At 37.7% G+C, this 22,317-nt stretch overlaps 1 protein-coding gene across 1 annotated transcript; it reads left to right on the top strand.

The window, feature by feature from the left end:
- Positions 1–3,319: 3,319 nt before the first annotated feature.
- On the top strand, positions 3,320–5,841 carry sp5a (Sp5 transcription factor a). Its single transcript, XM_084725164.1, has 2 exons — positions 3,320–3,958; positions 4,294–5,841. Exons 1-2 carry the CDS (start codon positions 3,908–3,910, stop codon positions 5,368–5,370), a joined length of 1,128 nt encoding a protein of 375 aa, XP_084581290.1. The 5' UTR covers positions 3,320–3,907; the 3' UTR covers positions 5,371–5,841.
- Positions 5,842–22,317: the final 16,476 nt, after the last annotated feature.

The following is a 22,317-nucleotide window of genomic DNA, read 5'->3' as shown; positions in this document are numbered from 1 at the left end:
AATGTCAAAATACACAATGTCAACACATGTACACACAGTAACTAATGGCTTTATAAACAGTCAATAAATAGTTAATCGTTATTGTTCATAAATCATTTAAAAAAGCATAAATAAGAGCAAGTTTCTGGTTGCTATGTTGTGAAGAAACCCCTCTGGTTTGTGTTTATCCTTTCTGTTTGGCAATAATGCAGTTATAAATGTCTGTGTAGCATTAATGGGTTTCAGTAAGTCATTAATAAAATGTTATTGTTTTTTTTTTTTGTTTTGTTGTTTTTTATACAGAAATCCATCTTTCAAAAGACAATGCAGAATGTTTTGTTATCCTGGGGGGAGAATAAACATCACCAAAAGGGATTTTTAACAACTTGGCAACCCTAAAGTTGTTCTTCTTAGGAGCTCATAAATCATTAGAAAATGATTCAGTAACCGTTAGTTAAGTAATTAGCTGTAACTTGAAAACTGTTTATAATATATATTTATGCCTGTTGATCCTGAAAAACACAAGCAGATGATTTTCCAAGAGGCATGTCCAGCTGTAATTTATGAAGGAGTTATTATGAAACTACACACACACACACACACACACACACTACACTCCACAAACATCAAATTCTGTGCGACGTAACTCAAGATTTCAAAGCAGGGAATTTCCTGTTTTCTGCATATTTTTTATAGGCTCTACGCAATGAATTTCATCGCCCACTGCTGCTGTAACCTTGATGTAAACAAGGTTAATCTGCAGTAGTGTTTTTATCAGTCAACAGTGTGACTACACCACTCCTGTAGCCAGTTTTGTGTAGTTTAACATGGCTCCAGTGCAGCCCAGCAGGACTCCCCCTCTCCCTCATGACTGTGTGTAAAGCCGTGGGAGAGGACTGGGAACATTAATCCCTTCAAAGGAACAGATCTAATTCAAAATCTGCCGCTCCAAACTAGTTGAGAGGACAGTGATTGTTTCTGCAGGGAAGCCAGATAAAGATCAGAGAGTTGATATAGAAAACTACAACTTCCATTTCCACTGCTCTGACACAAAAGTTTGGATATTATCTTAGGAAAACAGCATACTTTTGCCTTCATTAAATGTTCTGAAACAAAAAAGGGACAAAATATGATATTATATGACAGTTTAGCCTTTGTGTTAAAGTTCTCTTACCTTACAAATACCTCTTTGTATAGTTTGGATGCTGAGATCCTGCTTTTTTCTGAATGTGCGTCTCCTTACAGACATGACAGGTTTATAAGGAAAACATAATAGAGACATCAGCATTTCAAGGTACCACTTAATTTAAATGAGAGGTTCTTTTTGCCTTTTGTGTCATATTAGTAACATGTTGGAATTTGAATGAGCTGCTGTGAATGTCAAAGCTGACATTTTCATGCTTGACAAAGACAGAAAGGGAAAAAAAACTCAATTAGAAGCAAGGTTCTGATAAAACGAATGAAAAAAGTAAAGGAGAAACGTGTATTTTAATTTTTCAGAGAGAGCATGAGCTGGATAAATATCAGAGTCGACACAGAAAACTACAACTTCAGTTTCCACTGCTCTGACACAGAAGTTTGGATATTATCTCAGGAAAACTGCACACTTTTGCCTTCAGTAAATGCTCCGAAACAAAAAAAAAAAAAAAAAAGGAGAAAATATGATATTATATGACAGTTTAGCCTTTGTGTTGAAGTTCCTTTGATATTATAAATAGCAGGGGTGGCCAAAGTACACACATTCTTTACTCGTGTACAAGTACAGATACTTGAGTAAAATAAAGGACTGGTAAAAGTATAAGTACTGCTTTAACTTTTGAAGGCTCTGAAAGTTTAAAAGTAAAAAGTTGTCCACTGAGGGACATTTCTACCAGCTGTTTCTGTGCAAAGCTAACTGAACCTCACCTTTTCTCCATGGTCGAGTCTTCCTCTCTGTGTTTTTTCTTTTACATTGGTTTTCTTACATCATTTTCATTTTGTTCACATCTTTTATGATGATTTCGTCTGGTTACATCTTTCACATCTTGTTACGATGTTTTTTTCTTGTTGCATCTTTTATGTCGTTTTCATCTTGCTATTTGTTATTGTTCCATCCATTTAGGTTGAAATCAGGATGATGTTGTTGCAAAGATGCAAAATAGAAATAATCAATAATTCCCCTCAGAGTAGAAGAAGAAAGTGTGTTAAAATGTTGGGAGAAAAAGTAAAAAGTTGTAAGAAAAATAGACACTCAAGTAAAGCACAGATACCTGAAAACACTACTTTAGTACATTAACAAAGTATTTGTACTTAACTACTTCCTACCTTTGTGAAATACCTCTCTGATCCTTGTGATTTTCCTGAATGTGAACCTCCTCACAAGTTTACAAAGGAAACATAATTGAGACATCAGTATCTTGAGTTGCTCTTGTCACCTGATTTAAAACAGAGGTTTTGCTCTTTTGTGTCATGTTTAAACAACATGTTATAATTTGAATCAGCTGCTGGGAATTCATCCTGCGTCTGTAAAAGCTTAAATTTTGATCCTCAGAAAAGAAGGAAAGGGGGGAAAAAATTAGGCGTGAGGATCTGAATGGACAAATGAGCGAAGGAGAAACTACAACTTCCATTTTGACTGCTCTGTCACAAAAGCTGGGATATTATTTTAGGAAAACTGCATATTTCTGCTTTTATTGAATGTTCTGAAACTAAAACCAGACAAAATGTGACATTATAACAGTTAAGCCTTTGTCTTGAAGTTCCTTTACATTATAAATACCTCGCTGTTCAGTTTCTTGCCTTCATTAAATGTTCTAGAACAAAAATGGCACAAAATATTGAATTATATGCCTGTTTAGCCTTTGTGTCGAACTTTCCTTATATGATAAATACCTCCCTGTTCAGTTTGGATGCTTTTCCTCAGCTCTTTCCTCAGACATATTGACATGACAGTTTACAGGGATTGAGACATCAGCTGCTCTTGTCACCTGATTTAAAACAGAGTTTTTTCCCCCGTTTGTGTCATGTTAAGTAAGGTGTTATAATTTGAATTAGCTACTGGGAATTCACCCTGCGGCTGTAAAACCTTACATTTTGATGCTCGACAAAGAATAACGGGGAGAAAAAAAAAACTAAATTAGGAGTAAGGTTCTGATAAAACAAATGAATGAAGGAGAAATAAGTATTTAAATAATTCAGAGAGGGCATAATTAAGTGTTTAATGCTGTGTTGTACAGTTCAAAGCCACAACAAAGAATTTTTTAATTCAAATTAGAAATGTAAAAGAGATTCTTCAGAGATGAGAACTTTGTGTCGAGTCACTTGATTTGGTCTCTTTTCCTCCATCAAACAGTCAAGCAACGCTCTTGGAGATCTCCAGAGATAACAATGTCACATTGTCACATAGGGTTCTGCTACAAATCCTTAATTACAAAAAGAGGATCAGATGACTACAGCATCCAATACCGGGGTCTCCAGGCGGCATGGGGGTCTTTGATCAAGAAAATCCAATTATTTGTGTATATACATTTCCCACATAGTGATTACTTCATTAATTGTCCCGCCTTTATCTCCTCCCTTCCCATCCCCCCTAATAATCAGCTCCTTTATCCAGACCAACAAACACACCATAGGAGCTTTGTGGATTCAAAGGATTTGCTTTCCCCTCTCAAAGAGCCGCTATTCTTTGATGATTGGGCAGCGGCAAACTTCAAAGTAATAAATCTTATTTCTGACTGGCTGGCGGCCCACCAAAGTCCTTATCAAATTCTAAGAAGTGATCCCTCACTCTTCAGATAGACCAAGGATATCTCGGAGAGAGGAAGCACTGAGGAGTGGAGACCTGCAGCTCGACGCGATATTTTCACAGCGAATGCACATATTTTATCTAAATTAGTGCTTTTTTTTTTATTTTTATTTGTTTCCATCGAGAGGGAGGAGGACGTTTACCATGGCAGCAGTGGCTGTACTGCGGAATGAAACACTCCAGGCTTTTCTGCAGGTTTGTGCGCAAGTTTCTGTTTACTTTGACGACTTTAATAACTTCTAAACTCACTCATGCGAGCTGATTTACGCTTGCTTTACGAGTCTTTTATATCTAACAAAGATTAAAAGTCCAGTGTCACATAATTTAATTGCTATCGCTAATTGTTTTGCGCGTTAATGACTTTTGTTGCAACGTAACGCCAACTTTTTGGGGGGGATCGATTTTACGCACGTGAAATTTAGAGCATTTCATAATTGTTTGGATATTAAAATATCTCATTGTTTGTGTTTTTATCTGGTAAAAGGTGTGTTAGAAAATGATTGTAATACAGAACATGTGTGTCTATGCAGGATCGCACTCCAAACTCTTCTCCAGAGAACTGTAAGCACTCTCCGCTGGCTCTCTTGGCTGCCACTTGTAACCGGATCGGGCACCACCACGGATCAAACCCGACAGATTTCCTCCAGGTTCCCTACGACCCCACTCTGGGCTCCCCTTCGCGCTTGTTTCACCCGTGGACTAACGAGGGCAACCCTCAGAGCAGCCTGGCCAGCAACTCCACTTTCGGACTATCCTCCAAGCCCCAGCTGTCTGCGCACATCCAGAGCTCGTTCAGCTCGCATCACGAACTGCCCCTCACCCCTCCGGCGGACCCCTCTTACCCCTATGACTTCTCCCCTGTGAAGATGCTACCTTGCTCCATGCAGTCTCTGCAGTCTACCTGCCCTCCCACCTACGTCCCCGCCGTCAGTTACGCAGCCCCAACTCCCATCCCGCCCGCGATGCCAAGTTTTGTCACGGGACCGTCCGGCCTTGTGCACCAGCAGCAGAGACAGTTGTCCCCAAACCCTGGGGAGGATATTCCGTGGTGGAGCCTGCAGCAGGGGAACCATGTCAGCCACTCTTCCTCGCTCGGTCCCCATCGCTTCCAGCTGCAGAGGGGCTTGGTGCTGGGACACACGGACTTTGCGCAATACCAGACGCAAATCGCGGCTCTGCTGCACACCAAGTCTCCTCTCGCAACCGCGCGGCGGTGCAGGAGGTGCAGGTGTCCGAACTGCCAGTCCTCCACGTCCAGCGACGAGCCGGGCAAGAAGAAGCAGCATATTTGTCACATACCGGGTTGCGGGAAAGTTTACGGGAAAACTTCTCACCTCAAGGCGCACCTGCGGTGGCACTCTGGAGAGCGGCCGTTTGTGTGCAACTGGCTGTTCTGTGGGAAGAGTTTCACCAGGTCGGACGAGCTGCAGAGACACCTGAGGACTCACACGGGCGAGAAGCGCTTTGTTTGCCCGGACTGCTGCAAGAGGTTCATGAGGAGTGACCACTTGGCAAAACATGTCAAAACTCACCAGAACAAAAAGAGCAAGTGCCACGACAAGACACTTGACCACGTCAAAAGGGAGGACACGAGGAATATGTTGTAACACACCTTGTAGTCGTTTTAAAACAGTAGAAATCACTAGTGCAATACAGTCAGTCCTAGTTAAAGTACACAGTGAGCTGCATTTTTTATAGGCTATTTTCTTTATTCTGTTGGTTGATTTCTTACATCCTGACAAGTTTCTAACATTGCTGGTCTGTGTAGCACATTTTTGTATATATATAAAGTTTCATAAGTTAATTTGGGACCATGGAGAAGTTATAAATCTCATGAGTTTGAATTCACTGTCTATATCATATCAAGAAGACAAGTTTTCAACTTGTGTTTTGATCATTGTCTTCGGTGGAAGATTTCACTCCCCTGTAAATTATATTTAATAGCTTTTGTTGAATGAAAGTGTCCGTTTTTTGCTCCTTATGGGGTGTTTTTAAAGCATGCTCTTGAAAAGATCTGCTATTGTTGATATGACCCAAATACTGTGTGAGAAGAATAAAGATTATAACATTTTCCTCAACTCAGAATAATTCATTTAATATCCCTCAGTTATACATGAGTGATGAGACAATCAGGTTTCATGTGTAAAGGAATAGATTCGGTGCTTCCTGGATTAGTGTGCCCTGTGAATTCTTGTTAAAGTTAATAATTTCCAAATATTTTGTAAAATCTAGAACTTTATGTGTTTTGAGAACCTGCAGGAAAAAATGTGCTAATATTTAGTTTCCAGCTGTTGGTGATGGTCAGAAATGCAAAATCCAACCAAAATAGAACAAGGTTAAATATTACTGTGGCTGCACTGAAGATGAAAGAGATGTCTCAGATTTTTTTTATTATTTCAGTTTCTTTCCCTGCTACTTTACTGCTGTTGTTGTTGTGAAGCAAAATTTAAGTAACGTGCAGGTGACAGAAGTTGAAAAATGTCTGAATTGTAATTGAAAATCTTGGCAGAAATAGGCCTGCAGAGTCTAAACATTTACAATAGAGTGTTGAACAGTGAAATATAGCCGAGTGAGTCCTGAAATTTGACCGCCAACTGAGTAAAAACTGACGTATAAAGCGTGCACGAGATTCCTCTCCATCATATGTAGACCTGAGCGCTTCAGTTGTGCATACAGGTGCTAATATTCTGAAACATAATTTAATTAAACTCCAAACTTCCAAATTAACCTAAGTAAATTATGAGGAGAGAGGTTTTTCTAAAAACGCAAACAGCCCTCAAAATTAATAAAAATGTATCTGACATTAACTTGCTTGGAGAAAACCACACATTTTCTCTGCAGTTGATGTTAATTTTTCTGCCATAAGATTCTGCTCTAATTTGTTGATGCACTCTGATGGATGTGGTGTGTTTGTTTTGTGCGTTTTACATTTCAGTCTGAGGACTTTGCAGTGACACCGTGGGCTGGGATGAGACATTAACAGACAAACACTTTTAGCTGGAACATCACTGGATTCATATTACAGTCAGGATGTGCAGCAGGTTTAATGTCTCCTACCTGTCTGACTGAGTTACTCGTTGTCTTGGTGGACACTTGACGACGGTCCTTCTTTTTTTTGACCAAACAAACTGGCTAAGACCTCAGTGTTTTTGTGCAACACAGCGAGGAAATAACAGCAGTTGTAGGACAGGTTGCACACTTATAACACACTAACACCTACACTAAGTGTCGTGTAGTATTGAGCAGTGCTCCACAGCAGCCTTACTCAAAGTGCAGTAGATTATCTGCTACTTGCTGATTTTATATTGATGTCCTCCATTCAAATTGTCCCATGTTTGATTTAAAGTGACCTTATAAAAGAAAAAAAAATAGCTTGATTTTCTAACTTTAAAGAAACTATTTAAATATAAACTCATCAACAAAGAAAAGTGATCAGCGTTTCAGGATCTAATATCCAGTTCTTAACTTGGAGTAGTGTTGCTTTCCAGCAGGGACACTGTCCCTCCTGTCTGTCTTCTGAGGGATCACTGGAAATGTCACTGTGAAGACAACAACCGCTGCCATTCATTGGTATTTTGAACTGTCAGTTTTCTGCCTCAACAGCGCCCCCTTTTGTAAGTTGCCTCAGTGGTTCCTGAGAGCAGACAAATATTATTCTGACCAATGTAACGGATTACTGTTGAGGTCCACGCTTTACAGACATTTAAAATCTGACAGGGATATGTTTTTTCCCACTTTTTTCCATCTTACATGTTGACGCACATTTTGTCCTGGAAGAGTCAACATGTCTGAGTCCATTTGTATTCAACTGTATTATTACTCTTATTGTTCAACCGTTATCTAACAATGCAAACACAATTTATTTTGGTTTCCTTGTTGTATCGTTGTAGGTTTTACTGCAATAACAGCCAGAAACAACAACCAGACAGTTTTGTCTATTTGAAATCCAGTTAATAATACATCATAATCATGCAAGACACGCTATTGTTCAAAAGTTTGGAATCGCTACAATACCAACCAGACCGTTTTGTCTACTTGACATCCAGTTTAGTTTATTTTAGTTATCACGATACAACTTATTTCATCTGGTAACTTAAAGCTGCAGTTTAAAATCCAAATATTCTGTAAACATTGTGGCTGCTGCCACACTAAAACTCAAAATGTAGTGTTTGCGCCTGCTCACTCCAAACTGGGTCAAAACAACCCATTAGTACTGGATACAGTAAACCCAGTGTTGCACTGAACAGTGATTTTTAGTTGGCAGATGATGAATGACTGACAGTGTAATAATATAATAATATATCATGATCATACAAAATACACTACCGTTCAAAAGTTTGGAATTGCTGCAATAATAAACAGAACGTTTTGTTGATCTGAAATCCAGTTTAGTTTAGAGAGTTATATCTCATACACAAGTTATTATGTTCTCTCAAGGTGGTTCCCAGCCTTTTTCCTTAAGGTTCCCATTTTCTATCGTTGAGTAAACTGACTGAGAGACATATTTTCTGAATATTTTATATTTTAATCAATGCATAACAATAACAATAACTCAAATGGTCAATGCAATAACTGCAGGAAATTTGCAAGAAATTTGTGATTTGGATGAATTATTTCCTGTGAATATTACATCAGAGATGAGTTTATATGATTTATATATGAGATGGAATTTTTAGGAACTTTTAATACAATTCTCTTTATGAATTTTGCATGTTTTTTTATTTTTAAGAATCATCCACACATAAAAGTACCCCCCCCTTTTTTTTTTTTTTTTGACAGTTTCAGTGTTTTCTTTCCTTTCTTCTTCTTGACACTTGGCCAGTGCTTCTTTGAACTGTGTACCTGTTTAATGCAGGACAAGGCTGTTTAGCAGAGAGTCAGAGAGTGAAGGAATATAGCTTGTTTTCAGGTCTTCACTGGGCACTTATCTTATACATTTATAACAGAAATAATTATCAAAACTTTAAAAATAATTTTATTCTTACACACACACACACACACACACACACACACACACACACACACACACACACACACACACACACACACATATATATACACAGACACACACACTTTTTTTTCTTAAACCCCTTTTAGGAGAAAGCTGTAATATATTTACTGTAATTTATTATATAATTAAAATGATATGTCATCAGAGATTAAGTTGAAACACTCGCTACCTGACAGCAATTCTATGGCCGTTGTCTCCTCCTCCTTTCTATTTAATTAATAATTTCTATTGCAGGCTGTAATAACTGTTTTTGTTTGCCCATTTCACATTAACTTGAGTTCAAATTAATGCTGAATGTTTGCTGAATGAATATGCACCTGGTTATGAGTGTTAAGAAATCATTAATAATCTTTTAGATGGAGAAGATCTATATAACGGTTAAATTGAGCAATATGTTAATGGAGTCTGGTAAGCAGTGAGACAGTGAGTCACTTAACTCAAACTCCCACCCCACCAGCCCCTGTGAAGCTTTAGCGACCCCTCATGGTTCCCTGGCTGGGAATCAATGCTTTACGTCAATAATATGTCTAAATAGCAGCAAATCAGATCTTTATTTTTAATGATCATCAACTTCAACTACATACAGCATTAATATCTGTAATTTATAGAGTCAAAAATTACTGACTGAACCTTTAACACAAACAAACCTTTGTTTACTCCAGTTTTCTGTTATATTTATCAGCTGTAGTATTTGATAAATTTGACATATAATACTGCACTGTACTGTAGTATATCTATATATACGGCGTACATGTACTGCTGTATGCACTGGGTAGTGGGTGTGTATGTGGGACTGTGAAAGTTGTATCCATTTCTACCAAATACCAAGAATGAACAATCTGCATTCATTCATCACAAAAAGAGGAAGACGCTACAGTAATATGATGAGATGTGACCATTTGAACTGTCAAGTCTTTATCCAAATTTTATGATCCTATTATAAAATGATGCCTATGGACGGATATGTTGAAAGCAGCAGACTGGCTCGGCACAAAGGCATTGTTCAGCTCTGATTCTTTAACACTGCAGGAGGCCATAATGCTTAATTGTTCATAGAAAGGATGTCATATGTTGTGGCTTAAGTTTATTTTCTGAAAATGAATGAAAGATTTAAGAACTTCAAATATTCCTATTACAAATTCCTGTCCATGTAGGATTTAAAATTATTTAATCTCAACTGTCCGACAGAAAGAAAAGCATCATTAATATTATTAGTATTAGCATTATTGCAGATGATGAAATGCTCACTCCTAATTATCTCATCTGGTTTGCTGGGTTGCACTTTTGCGACCCTGTAAAGAGCATGAATAAGCTGATCAATGATTAATAACAGATCATAATGTAGCATAGGAAGATATACATTTTTAAATGTTTATTAATACTAATAATAATAATGCAAATAACTATAACTCCTGTGAAGCATCTAAAACTGGTGTATACACACAAGAATCGTGGGGTCAAAATGGACCATTATGGTAAATATTGCACCAATGCAATAATGCACTGACTTCATCCAGTACCATCGGTACAAATACACCGAAATAATGAGCAGTTTTGACCCAGTAGTATTATTTTTCTTTTATTACTTTTAGGTTATTTACTGTTATGAACTGTTATGATCAACACTAGCTCTTTTTAAACTTATTATTAATAACTTATATATACAGTTTGGAATATCATATGTAAATAATTATATACAACTAACAATATGTTTTTTGACAGTGTCAGGGTAAAATGTGAGCTTGTTGTTACGCACTGGGTCAATAACAGTAAACACCAACACTAATACTGGGTCAAAACAACCCATTGGTGCTGAGTAAAGTTAAAGCAGTATTGCATTTGGTGCAACCTGTCTATCTTCAACTGTCTAATCCATTAAAGACAATAACCCCCTCAAATAAATAAATAAATAAATAAATGAGCTGTGAACTGAAGCTGGACTGTCTGAAAAACATCTTTGTAATTTTTGTCAGTGCTTCTGTGCCTCTGAAGCTACTGAAAACATGTCATGTCAAATCTTAAAGGTATAATCTGGAACATTGTCCTACAAGAAAAAAATGTATAGACTCATAAATTATATAATTCCTTGCACTCATCACCTATGACCCTCTGGAAGTGTGCGGCAGTGTTGGCTGAATCTGCAGAGCTCTGCCTTCTGTCTGTAATTTTGCATTTTTTCTCATTATTTTGCTGCGCTGGGTTTCATCAACCCAAAACGTGGGTATTTGACATTCTGATGCATTTAAGAATGGCTTGGACAAATGCTACTAACTCTACCTGTAAGTATTTCAGTGGTAAATCCTGAGTATCTGAATATTTATCATTATAATTAACCTCACCAGGGGAAGATGCAATTGCTTGCGTCTGTGTGAGTAATCAGTGGACCTGCATCTTGTCCCACACCAGCAGCAGCTGTAGCCTGAAGTATTATATTTTCAGGTCACTCCATTTTTGTGACCGCGATATCTCAAAAACACCTTGAAGAAATTTTGGTCAGCTTGGTGCAAATGACCACTTCGACCCAAGAATGAAATGAGGTCAAAGGCCAAGGTCACTCATGTTCCTCCTGTTCTCATGAAGGCAAATATTTCAAAATTCTTGGATGGAATTTTTTCAGACTCGGTACAAGCGTCAACTTGGACTCAAGAATGAACTGTTCACAATAAACTGATTGCGAAAATGTTTCCAGGGCGTTTAAGGAAAATATGACAGTGTTGGTGAAACATCAGTTCAAAAGGAACTGAAAAGTCTGTCATTATCTACTTACCCTCATGCCAATTGAAGGTCGGGTTTAGTTTTCTAGTCCACAAAACAGTGCTGGAGTTTCACAGGATAATAGCGTTGCATAGTCTCTCAAACAATTTAAGTGATGAACACTGGTGGTGTAAGTCCTGCCATTAGTTGCTTGCTCCAAGCAGCCTGGTGGCGTTTGTGTCTATGTTTTCAAAGTCCCCGTGAAACAACAAAAAACTTTTGAGCTGCAACCTAGACACTGAAAACGTCAAATTAGCGCCTGGGACGCTAATGGTATAGAGGTAAACATGCTAACAGCTGTTACTGGTGATGTAGTCATTTTAATGCCAGAACTTTCCTCCTGATGTTCAAATGCTCCACCAAAACAGGTTTTCTTCTTGACGGCAGCAGCGTCACTGCCTCCTGGGGTGAGATGTTTCGGTTTCATTTTATCCCCTATAGCAGAATGCGTATGTGTGGCGCCAGACCTTTCGCCAGCACTAATGGTTTTCAAACAAAAAACAACAGAAAAAAAACATAAAATACCCCCACACTACTCTTCTGATGTCATCCCAGCCTCCTAAAGTCACAGCATGCTGTTCACTTGTGTTTGCACACCGTCACACAACACACACACGGTTCAGACGGTGTGCAAGCGCATGTGAACGTGGCTCCAAGCTAAGGATCTTCAGTGAAGATTTAGGCTAAAAACAAGGTTTTTCGGTTTGAAAAACCGGTCGACATTGTTTGGGAGATTCTGCAACTCTGTTTTCCTGTGAAACTCCAGCAGTGTTTTGTGAAGTAAAAGACTAAACCTGACCTTCAATCAGCTTGAGGGTGAGAAGATAACGACTGAATCATCATTTTTGGGCAAAATGTACTTTGAAGATCAGAGTTTCCCCATGTTCACCTCAGAATTTAGCTGAGAAAAGGCAGAAAGTATAAATGTATCTATAATTTTGGGCTGACGAGGGTCTAAAATGGCAAGCAAAAGACTAAACTGAGAGCACAAGTAGAGCAAAATGTTTATTTGTCATTTTTGATCATATAGCCGGTACTTAAACCTCTGTGCAAATATTTACACATTCATGCATGATGAACAGGCTGAGTGAAGAACATTTCATTTCATTTATGTTTGTTGCATTCACACCTGGAGTTAATATAATATTCAGCTAATTTTGCTTCTAAACAGCTCACTTTGTGGATTTGAGGTTTATTTTGTTGTATAACTCGTTATTCTTTGCTGGGAACTGTGATGTCTGTGCTGTGACTCATATCAAAGAGGACAGATCAGGACTATTTCTGGAGCCCGTCTTATAACCAGCAGAGTGAGGCCTGGTGGTTTTGTGACAAACCTGAAGCAGCTTGATAAACCTGCCTGCTTAGTAGAAATGTTTTGTCGTGTTGACGCAAAAAGGGGCATTTTAATGAGGGAAAAAAAATTGGCTCTCTATCAGGCTTTGGGCAAAAAAATGTACAAACAAATCTTTTAAAACGAAATTTTCAGACTGGACTGATTCATTACCCTCAGTGACTGAATCAGCAGCTTTTAGCAGAGGAGCTCCCCTCACTGGTGACTGAGAGCACCGGTGCCTTTATGTTACCTCCTTGTTAAACATAAATGTTAAAACCCTCTGCATATGGGTCAGGATGGACGGATGGATCAATACAACATAACCACCATCGTTACTATGACGACAAAGGGCCCCTAACCCCTGTGGAGTAGTTATTTTAATCAAACCACATTGTTTCCCTAAACCTTAAAGTACTCATTTTAACCTTCCCTCAAGACATTTTTGTGCCTAAATGTTAACAATTGTGTTGTCACATCATGAAACTGATTTACTTTTTAACAGTGATTTATAAAGGTTTTGGAAGGAACTGATCTCTATCTCAGATAGGATTTTCCCCACTTTGGTATTAAATAATCCCAAATAATTTGTAGGAATTCTATCATGTCTTACTTCAGGCTATAATGTCTGGTTAGGAAATCTGAAATACTCAATCCATTTCAACATCGCTTATCAACTTTTATGTCTGTTACCTAGCAACCGACACTACTTTTCTCATCTTGCAGAGCTAAACTTTGTGACTGTTGATTTTTCTTAGAGGTATTGGTAACATCTGTTGTGAAATCCAAAGTTGTTCTTTTTGGGAAATTTACTTCAACACTAACTCTGGAGATAAAAGAAAGTATTAGTCTAAGAAAGCAGATTCAGCCTCCTCCATATCCGAAATCCATTGTGTAAAAGCAATAAAAAAGCAGCCATACAGATTAAACAAGTTAGCTAATGCTCCCATTACTGTTTGCAAACAGTACCATTAGCAATTGCCACCTAACACTACCATTAACTACTGTTAGCTAACACTGCCGTTACCTACAGTTAGAGAACAGTACAATTAGCTACTGCCAACTAATACTGCCATTAGCAACTGTTAGCTAACACTACTGGCAACTAACACTACTGTGAGCTACTGTTAGTAAATAGTACTGTTAACTGCTGTTAACTAATGCTGCCATTAACTACTGTTAGCTAACATTACCCTCAACTACTGTTAACTAACGCTACTGCTGACTACTGTTAGCAAACACTACCGTTAACTACTGTTAACTAATACTACCATTAGCAACTATTAGCTAACACTACTGGTACTGTTGGATAAGACTACTGAGAGCTTCCAACAGAGCTTCTGTTAGCAGGCACTTCTATTAACTGCTGCTAACTAACACTATCATTAACTACAGTTAGCTAATACTACTATGAGCTACTGTTACTGAACACTACCATTAGTTACTGTTAGCTACCACTACTCTTACCTACTGTTAGATAAGACTACTATGACCTACTGTTAGTGAACAATACAGTTAGTTACTGTTAGCTAACACTACTGTTAACTACAGTTAGGTGTGAGCTACTGTTAGTGAACAGTAGAGTTAGTTACTGTTAGCTAACACATCTGTTAACTACAGTTAAATAAGACTTCCATGAGCTACTGTTAGTGATCGTATTACTTACTGTTAGCTAACACTAACTACTGTTAACTACACTTAGGTGTGACCTACTGTTAGTGAACAGTACTATTATAGCTAACACTACTGTTAACTACAGTTAGGTGTGACCTACTCTTAGTGAACAGTACTGTTAGCTCCTACTAGCTAACACTACTGTTAACTACAGTTAGATGTGGCCTACTGTTAGTGAACAGTACCGTTAGCTCCTGTTAGCTAACACTACCAGTAACTACTGTCAGATAACACAACTATGAGCTATTGTTAGTGAATTATGGGAGGTCAAGATGCTAATGTACGACACTTTACCTATCTAGGTTAGGATCTTGTGTTTTTTTTCTTGTGTGTTGAAGTGAACTGAACAAAACTATTTGAATCAGCCAAGTGATTCATATTTTTGACCTCTACCCTGGACAGATTCTCTTTAAAGTGGACTATAAGATTCAAGTTCAGCTCTTCTGTGTGCTCACACAAGAGCTTTAAGGTGTCTCTAGCGGTGAGAAGCTGATAAAGGATTTTTTTTTTTATGCCACACAGGAGACTCATTTAAACTCCACTAAGTGGTCAGGGCAACACAACAGACTCATTCAGTCAAAGACACTAAACCTTGTTTTGCTGTATAACCAAGATGACCCAACACTGCAACTCATCCCATCTGGAAAACACAACAACAGAAGAGTCCCGGTTGTTCTTTAGTTTATTGAATGTGTTATCTTAGACAGAGATGTCATTGCTTTATACTTTCATGGAGACATTTAGACATTTATTTTCCATTGTTGAATAATTTCTTTGATTGTAGGTAGCCATTTTGAGTCATTTACATTTTTATGAGAAAATTAAAGGATTGTACTTTTGCATATTTTAATTGGCTTTTAAGGGGGAAAGGGGGGTATTGGATATTTAAACCATGAAAAATTGTTAAATTAGATTCTAACTTTGACTTGTTATATTCTAGACATATAAAACTGTTGTGATAAAGAGCAAATTTCATGCCAGTTCTAATTAAAGTGGTGACTCTTGAACAGAGCTTTATGTGTAAGAGGTCAACAGTCAGTCTCATGCTGAGCTCCATGTATTAAACATGAGTGCACAGTGATTAAAATGTAATTAAAACATGTTATTTTCCTTCATAACTGATTTTCATCTCTTTATTGAATACATAAGTATGTTTAGATGCAGATAAACATTTACATAGCTTCACAGTGTACGCACAATGATACAACACAGTGCAGGCACTTGAACCATCTACTCCCCGTGGATGTGTTTTTATTCAGGATCCAACATCATTTACACGCCGACAGTCCTTGACCCGCTTAGAGCTTTAACCTTATTCAAGCGGTTGGGGGTTTTAGCAACCTAGATGAGTTTACATTTTACAATTAAAGGAAATATTCACTCACTAGTAAACATTTTATGATTTGATTATTTAATCAGAACAAAAGTGCTGGTTAGTGTGAGCTAAGCTAACCTGCTGCTACCAGCTTACCATACAGATATTTCCCAAAATGTATAACTTTTCCTGCAAGAACTTACATATACTGGGTATTTTATGCGCTCAAAATATTTAAGTTGTCTCGTCAGATCGAGAATTAGGTGCCTAATTATCTTGGAATGACAAAGTGTTTTTCCTAAGCAAACTATTTAAATAAATTATCAAACAATACATATTTATGATTTTTTGAAAATAGTATTTGTGAGTCACGTTATATATGTCATCATTGGTGAAAACATGAGAAAAGACAGAGAACTATGTAGTACTGAGAAGTTAGACCGTTAAACTGTTATTCATGATTTCTGTGTTCAGGATTTTTAGGTGGACCTGAAACTCTCACCTTCCCTAAAAGTCAGTTATGAACGTGCCTGAGACCTGATTTTATATACTTTTCTTTTTTTTTTTAATCATTCAGATTTGGTTGAGTGGTTAATATCGACTAAGTTACAAGTTGCAACTTAGCTGAATTTGCAAGATCTCGTGAGAATCCATCCTGCCAGGCTTCAAGTTATCTGTTTGTGTCCTAAAAGTTTGACCCAAATTAACGCAACTGAAGGTTAAGTCTGAACTATCTGGGTGAGCTGACAAACTCCTGAGCTGAGCGTGCTGCTCAAAGAAAGATTCTCTTCCAGATAATTTGGTTTTATAGCGAGTTTTCCTGCGAGAGTTTCCGCCATCGATTCAAGGTCTCAGTGATGGAACGTGCATGTGCAGCTGCACTGGCAGAGCAACCAACAGATTGGTTTAAGTCTACCGTCACAGGCCAGATTTCCTAAAGCCTGAAAACAGAGCCAAGAGGAGGTAGAGCAGTCTAGTTTTCTCTCAGACTACTTTGTTTACAATATTCTGAAAGGTTATCATGGAATTATTGCTCATTGATGCCAAAAAAAATGTTGCCTACCACAGCTTTAAGTGACTCTTTTGGCCCAGCAGTTACTGCTCACTTCAGTTTCAACAACCAGACGCTAAAGAAAAGAATTACTATCCTGTTGCAGTTTGAGAGGAACAAAATAATTCTCAGGTAGGCCACTGTGCTGTGGTTCTAGTGGCTCAAACGTGTCTGTACAAGTCCAATAAAGCTGCTCAAGTGGGCATCCATCAGGTTGAAGAGGTATTTGACACCAGAGAAAGATAGTTGATTCAGAGCAGAGGAAAATACTCATTTTTCATGATTTTGAGACTTAATATTATATATTTTATAATTCAAATTTGGCTGAGTAGTTAATAACACTTTTCTCTGTGGTTTGACAAACATTTATTATTGCGTTACATGGACTTTAATGACAAACTACAAACAGCAGGACCAGTTTGTTCAGTTCACTTGTTTACTGCACCTCCCAGTGGTGAAACTTTATATTTTCTCTCAGCATTGTCATGTGACTCTGTCATGTGATATCTACAGGAAGTAGGTGTTGTAAATGCCAGGTAGGTCTGTCTGTGGAAGCACCGAATCACTGCTGCTCAGCCACACCAAGATGTCTGTCTACAATCCATCTGTTCCTGCTCGCATCCTTCGTCCTGTGGTGGCATCATCTGTATGTACTGGACTATTTTCATCACATCTATTTCTCTAGAAGAGTATTTTAGTAAAATATGCTACTTTTTTGAGATTTGTATTGGTATTGGCTCAAATGTTTAATGCTGTCTTACTTCTTTTTGTAAACGGGGATGGACTTTGTGTTTCACCCTTTTCTAACTGTGTGGATAAAAGACGATCTGTTAGTGAAGTTAGTGAAAGAAAGGCGTTTATCTGACTGTCAAAGCACATGGTTTGTGTGAAGGACGGTACAATGATTGATGTGTAGTAGTGAGGGATCAGCACTAACTCTACTTTACCTGTGGAAGCCCAACAAGAAAAGGTAATATTTAAGCACCATCAAGTAGAAATTAATGAGTTGTTATGTCTTGTGCTGCACATCAGGTGATTCAGAGGTAACCATGAATGATGATGTATACACATCTTTAAATTAATCTTTAAAGAACAGTGGTGTAAGAAGTAATCAGATACTACAAAAATCAAAATTACTACACTGAAAGAATACTTAATTACCAGTAAAACTCTTGTATTTATAATCCTACTTTAGTCAAAGTACCGAAGTATCATCAGATGAAATTGCAGAGTTCATTTGCAGAAAATCAGCCCCTGTGACTGACACAATAAATTACATCATTGCACTGATGCAACAGTGTGTAAGTAGCATTTTACTCTTGCAGCTTGTCAAGGTGGAGGAAGTTTTTATTACTTTATGCACAGATAAGTAGTTTAGTAAAGTGTAGGGCTGCACGATTTAAGTAAAAAAAAGTCACATTGCGATTATTTTGACTGAAATTGCGATATGCAATACAATTAATGGAAATGAACAGTTTTGCATTACAATTTTGATGTTCCCTGAGAAAAGCTATTAAAATTGTGCTGATGTGATATTAATCAAGGACTGTACAAACAAACATGTTTTCTCTCACCTTGAGAACAAGATTTTTAGGTCAGGTCATCTCTGCAGTGCATCGTTATGTTGTTTTCTCATACATTTTTCCATTTTCCAAAAAAATGTGATTTGGTTCTGGTTCTGCCATATGGATATTGCACTTGGCCATAATGTGATTTTATTGCAATTGTGACAAACTTTGCAGCACTAGTACAGTCATTCCCAAGCTAAGATAAATCAGAGGGGTCATGAGATGATTAATGGGGTCAGAAAGAAGAGAAAAAAGAAAGCTCTGATTCATAAATTTGGATTAATTTTTCAGACTTTTTTGTGACATATTGAAGAGTTTTACTTCTGTTGGCATTTTTTTTTTTTCCTTGTTGGTCTACTTGCCCAAACTCAATTTCCACTTGCCCCTGTACAAATTCTTTTATTTATCAAATAACAACAAAGACAAAAGTTTAATCTAGGGCTGCAACATCTGTAAAATGTAAGAAAATAGTGAAAAATGTCCATCCAAGTTTCTTTAAGTCCAGAGTTATGTCCTTAAATGTTTAGTGTTGTCTGTCTAGAACCACAAAGATATTCAATTTAATATGACAATAAACAAAGAAAAACAGGAAATCTCCATATTTGATGCCATTTTTGCATGAACATTTAGGTTAACCATTAACTGATTATCAAACTAGTGGCCAGCCAGATAAGTGAGCTGCTAGATTTTCTGGCCAGACGTGACATTTTACTTGCCCCGGGCAAGTGATCAATCCATATTGCTGATAGGTCCAACCATGTTGTTGGTTTTAGCTGTTCAGCGGTTATTAGGTTGTCTGATTTGTCCCTTACTAGCCTCTTTTACACAGCTTGTTCAAGGTGGGAATGTTGTGCTGTTGTTCCGCTTCACTGTTCTGTGTAAAAGGTATGAACACGCAATAGGGATCAGAGTTGTGGAAGTTCACACTTAAAAAGAGCGAGCTCAAAGTTCAGTTCAGTCAGATTAAAATGAACTAGTTCATAGTTCTCATAGTTCATCTCTTCTGTTTTTTTTTTTTTAATCTGATTTCATGCAGAGCCTCCTCCTACCTTGGATGCTGGAGTCTTTCTGTATATTGTTATCATACTAAGAGGTTCATGATATTCATGTTTTAATTTGAAGTACCAGCATTAATCATATCTATACTTATTAACGACAATTTACAACAATTTTAGAACATTTTACGCTACAGTAAATGTGAACACCAACATACTGTTGAAATTTCCAACTTTACAGAGCAAATTGAACGCCCCATAACACAGGAGAACTGCAAGGAGATGAAGAGGTGGACGAGACAGAGAAGAGCAATATTTAACGCAGAGCTATCTGACTGTTTGTTGCTGTAACACAGTCTCCAGTCTTCAGTGTAGTTCACACACTTCATGCTGCATGATCAACCAAAGTTTTTTTTGCCACGCCAACATTTCTGTTCCCATTTGCACGTTTTTCTCTCTGCTCAGTAGTGAACGTCGCTCACTGTCACGTTCATTTATTGTGAACTGATCCATTCAGTTCACCATTCGCAAGAAATGTGAGCACGTTCATGCACAACATGGGTGCTGTTATTCTACCTCTGAAGAAGGGGTTAACGGCACTGTTGTGTTACACATTACATTTATTTCCACATATGTGTTAATAGTATCTAAACGGAGCGAGAGAGATGAGCAGTCATTATGTCATTAATTCACCAGGTTATCAGCACCACAGGTGATGGACTGAAGGCACCAGCTCATCTAAAATTCTGGCTGCGGCCCTGAAACAGTCCCAGATGATGGCTGCTGATGTTATCACAGCTTCACCTGCTTTAACAGGTTTTAGATCAAAAGGGGCTTTTCACACGCTGCAGCGTTAGCCAATTTTAACCTTAATCCTCCGTGCTGAGCTCTGGGTTAAGAGTCAAACGTCACCAGCATGCGTCTTCTCTCAGCAGGTGACTCTTTGAGTTTTAGACTAGCTGTCTAGACTGATTATTGGAATGTAACTTTTATAAAACTGTGCCACCTTAATCAAACTTTTTTTGGGGGTAAATTGTCACATACAGTTCTTTATTTATCTCTTTATTTTTTAAACATAATCACTTTCCTTGACTCTTTATAGACTCATAAAGTCAGATTTGTTTGCGGGTGCTTCTTGAGTTGAAGACGGGTGAAGAAAAAGTTTATAAGACGAGGGAGACAGTGAGTGACAGTTGGGTAAATTTCACTGAGGGCTGCAGAAGAGAAAAAAGAACAGGAGATGAGATGAGATGAGACTTCTAATTTTTGTTACTAGTTTATTTTCAGTCCCTGGTAATTCAGAGAACGACTTGTTTAAGTCAGATTTCGCTCACAGAGTGTAGTGAAAATAATCAGAAATACAGTAAGACAGTCTGTCTCACTGACACCCCCTCCTCTCTCTGTTTTTCTCACTCTCTACATTTGGATTATGCCCCATCTTGTGGACAGTTTTATACAGCTCCTGGTTGAAAGCAACCCCACCCCTTTTTCCCTTTGGTTTGTACATCTTTTGTTGTGTTTTTTTTTTTGCAGCTGACAAGCAAAAAATAGAAAAACCTTCTTGTGTGTCATTGCCACTGTAGGGTGGCCACGTGACGAGGTATTGTCAGAGGACAGGTACACAATAGATGTGTTACAGGGAGAAATTCACTCGTTGTAAAGAGCATTGATTGTACACAAACCTGGACTATCAAACAGACAAAGTGGGAAACCGTCCCCTAAGGACCAAAGACCCTCAGGGGCCCCAGAACCCTGGGTTCTGTGCGTACTGTGTGACTATTAGTTTGTGATAATCTCACTGTAAACTGAAATGATAAAGGCCTTTAAGGGAATAATTTAATACAACATGCTCATGTTCACTGAAAGAGTTATTTGTCTCCGTAATGATTTTTTTTTGTCCACACATTCTGTGAAAAGATTCATTCATAATCTGAAATCAATGTGAGAACTGGGAGGAAGAAAATACAGAGTTCTGAATTTGTGCGAAAATGTAGAGCTGCAACAATTAGTCAATCAATTGATTAGTTGATCAAAAGAAAATCAATTAATTGCTTTGGTAATTTTTAAAGCACAAATGTCAAACATTTATTGGCTCCAGCTTTTTAAATGTCTTTGGGTTTTGAACTGTTGGTTGGACAAAAGAAGCAATTGGAAGATGTTGCTTCGGCCTCTGGGAAATTGTGGTGAACATTTTCACATTTTTTTGACATTTTATACAATAACCAATTGATTAATTGCAAAAATAATTGGCAGATTAATTTATAGTAAAAATAATCATTAGTTGCAGCCCAAGAAAAATGCATATTTATGTTCTGCTGATGCTAATATGAGTCTTCAGTGTGGATATCTTTTAAATTTATGATATTTTTAGTATTAAGTTCCCTCTTTGTGTTTCCAATCAACATGTTTCTTTGCAAAGCAGTGGTGTAGGAACAGTAACAAAAAGGGAATTTCATGTTAAAAAGACAGGAGCAAGTAACCCTTTCAAGGTACATATGTGCATGTGAATATTGTTTTCAAATTAAAGGTACAGTTTGGATTATTTGAAGTGGGGTTGTGTTAACTGCTTATCCATAGTCAGTGTATTACCAACAGCAGATGGCGGTTGACATGCATCCAGTTGGGAGAAGCAGCAGGAGTCCCAGTGTAGGAAGCAAAACAGTGTACTGCTATGGACAGACGGTAAACCGCTGTTATATAAGACAAATATCACTCTTGAAAACAACCAGACTCCACTGGCAAAATCAGCTCTGATTGAGTTAATGTGTGAAAAAAGTTTCTATGCTGAGTTCAGTTACAATAAAAATCAGTTATCAATAAATAAAAGCATTAATATCTCTGTCCCCTCTGACCCCG

The sequence above is a fragment of the Lutjanus erythropterus genome, chromosome 8 (assembly GCF_056507025.1).
Source record: "Lutjanus erythropterus isolate fLutEry1 chromosome 8, fLutEry1.hap2, whole genome shotgun sequence".
Classification (NCBI taxonomy): domain Eukaryota; kingdom Metazoa; phylum Chordata; class Actinopteri; order Lutjaniformes; family Lutjanidae; genus Lutjanus; species Lutjanus erythropterus.
Note: the sequence above shows the minus strand (reverse complement) of the source record. Positions and strands in the feature narration are given on the sequence as shown.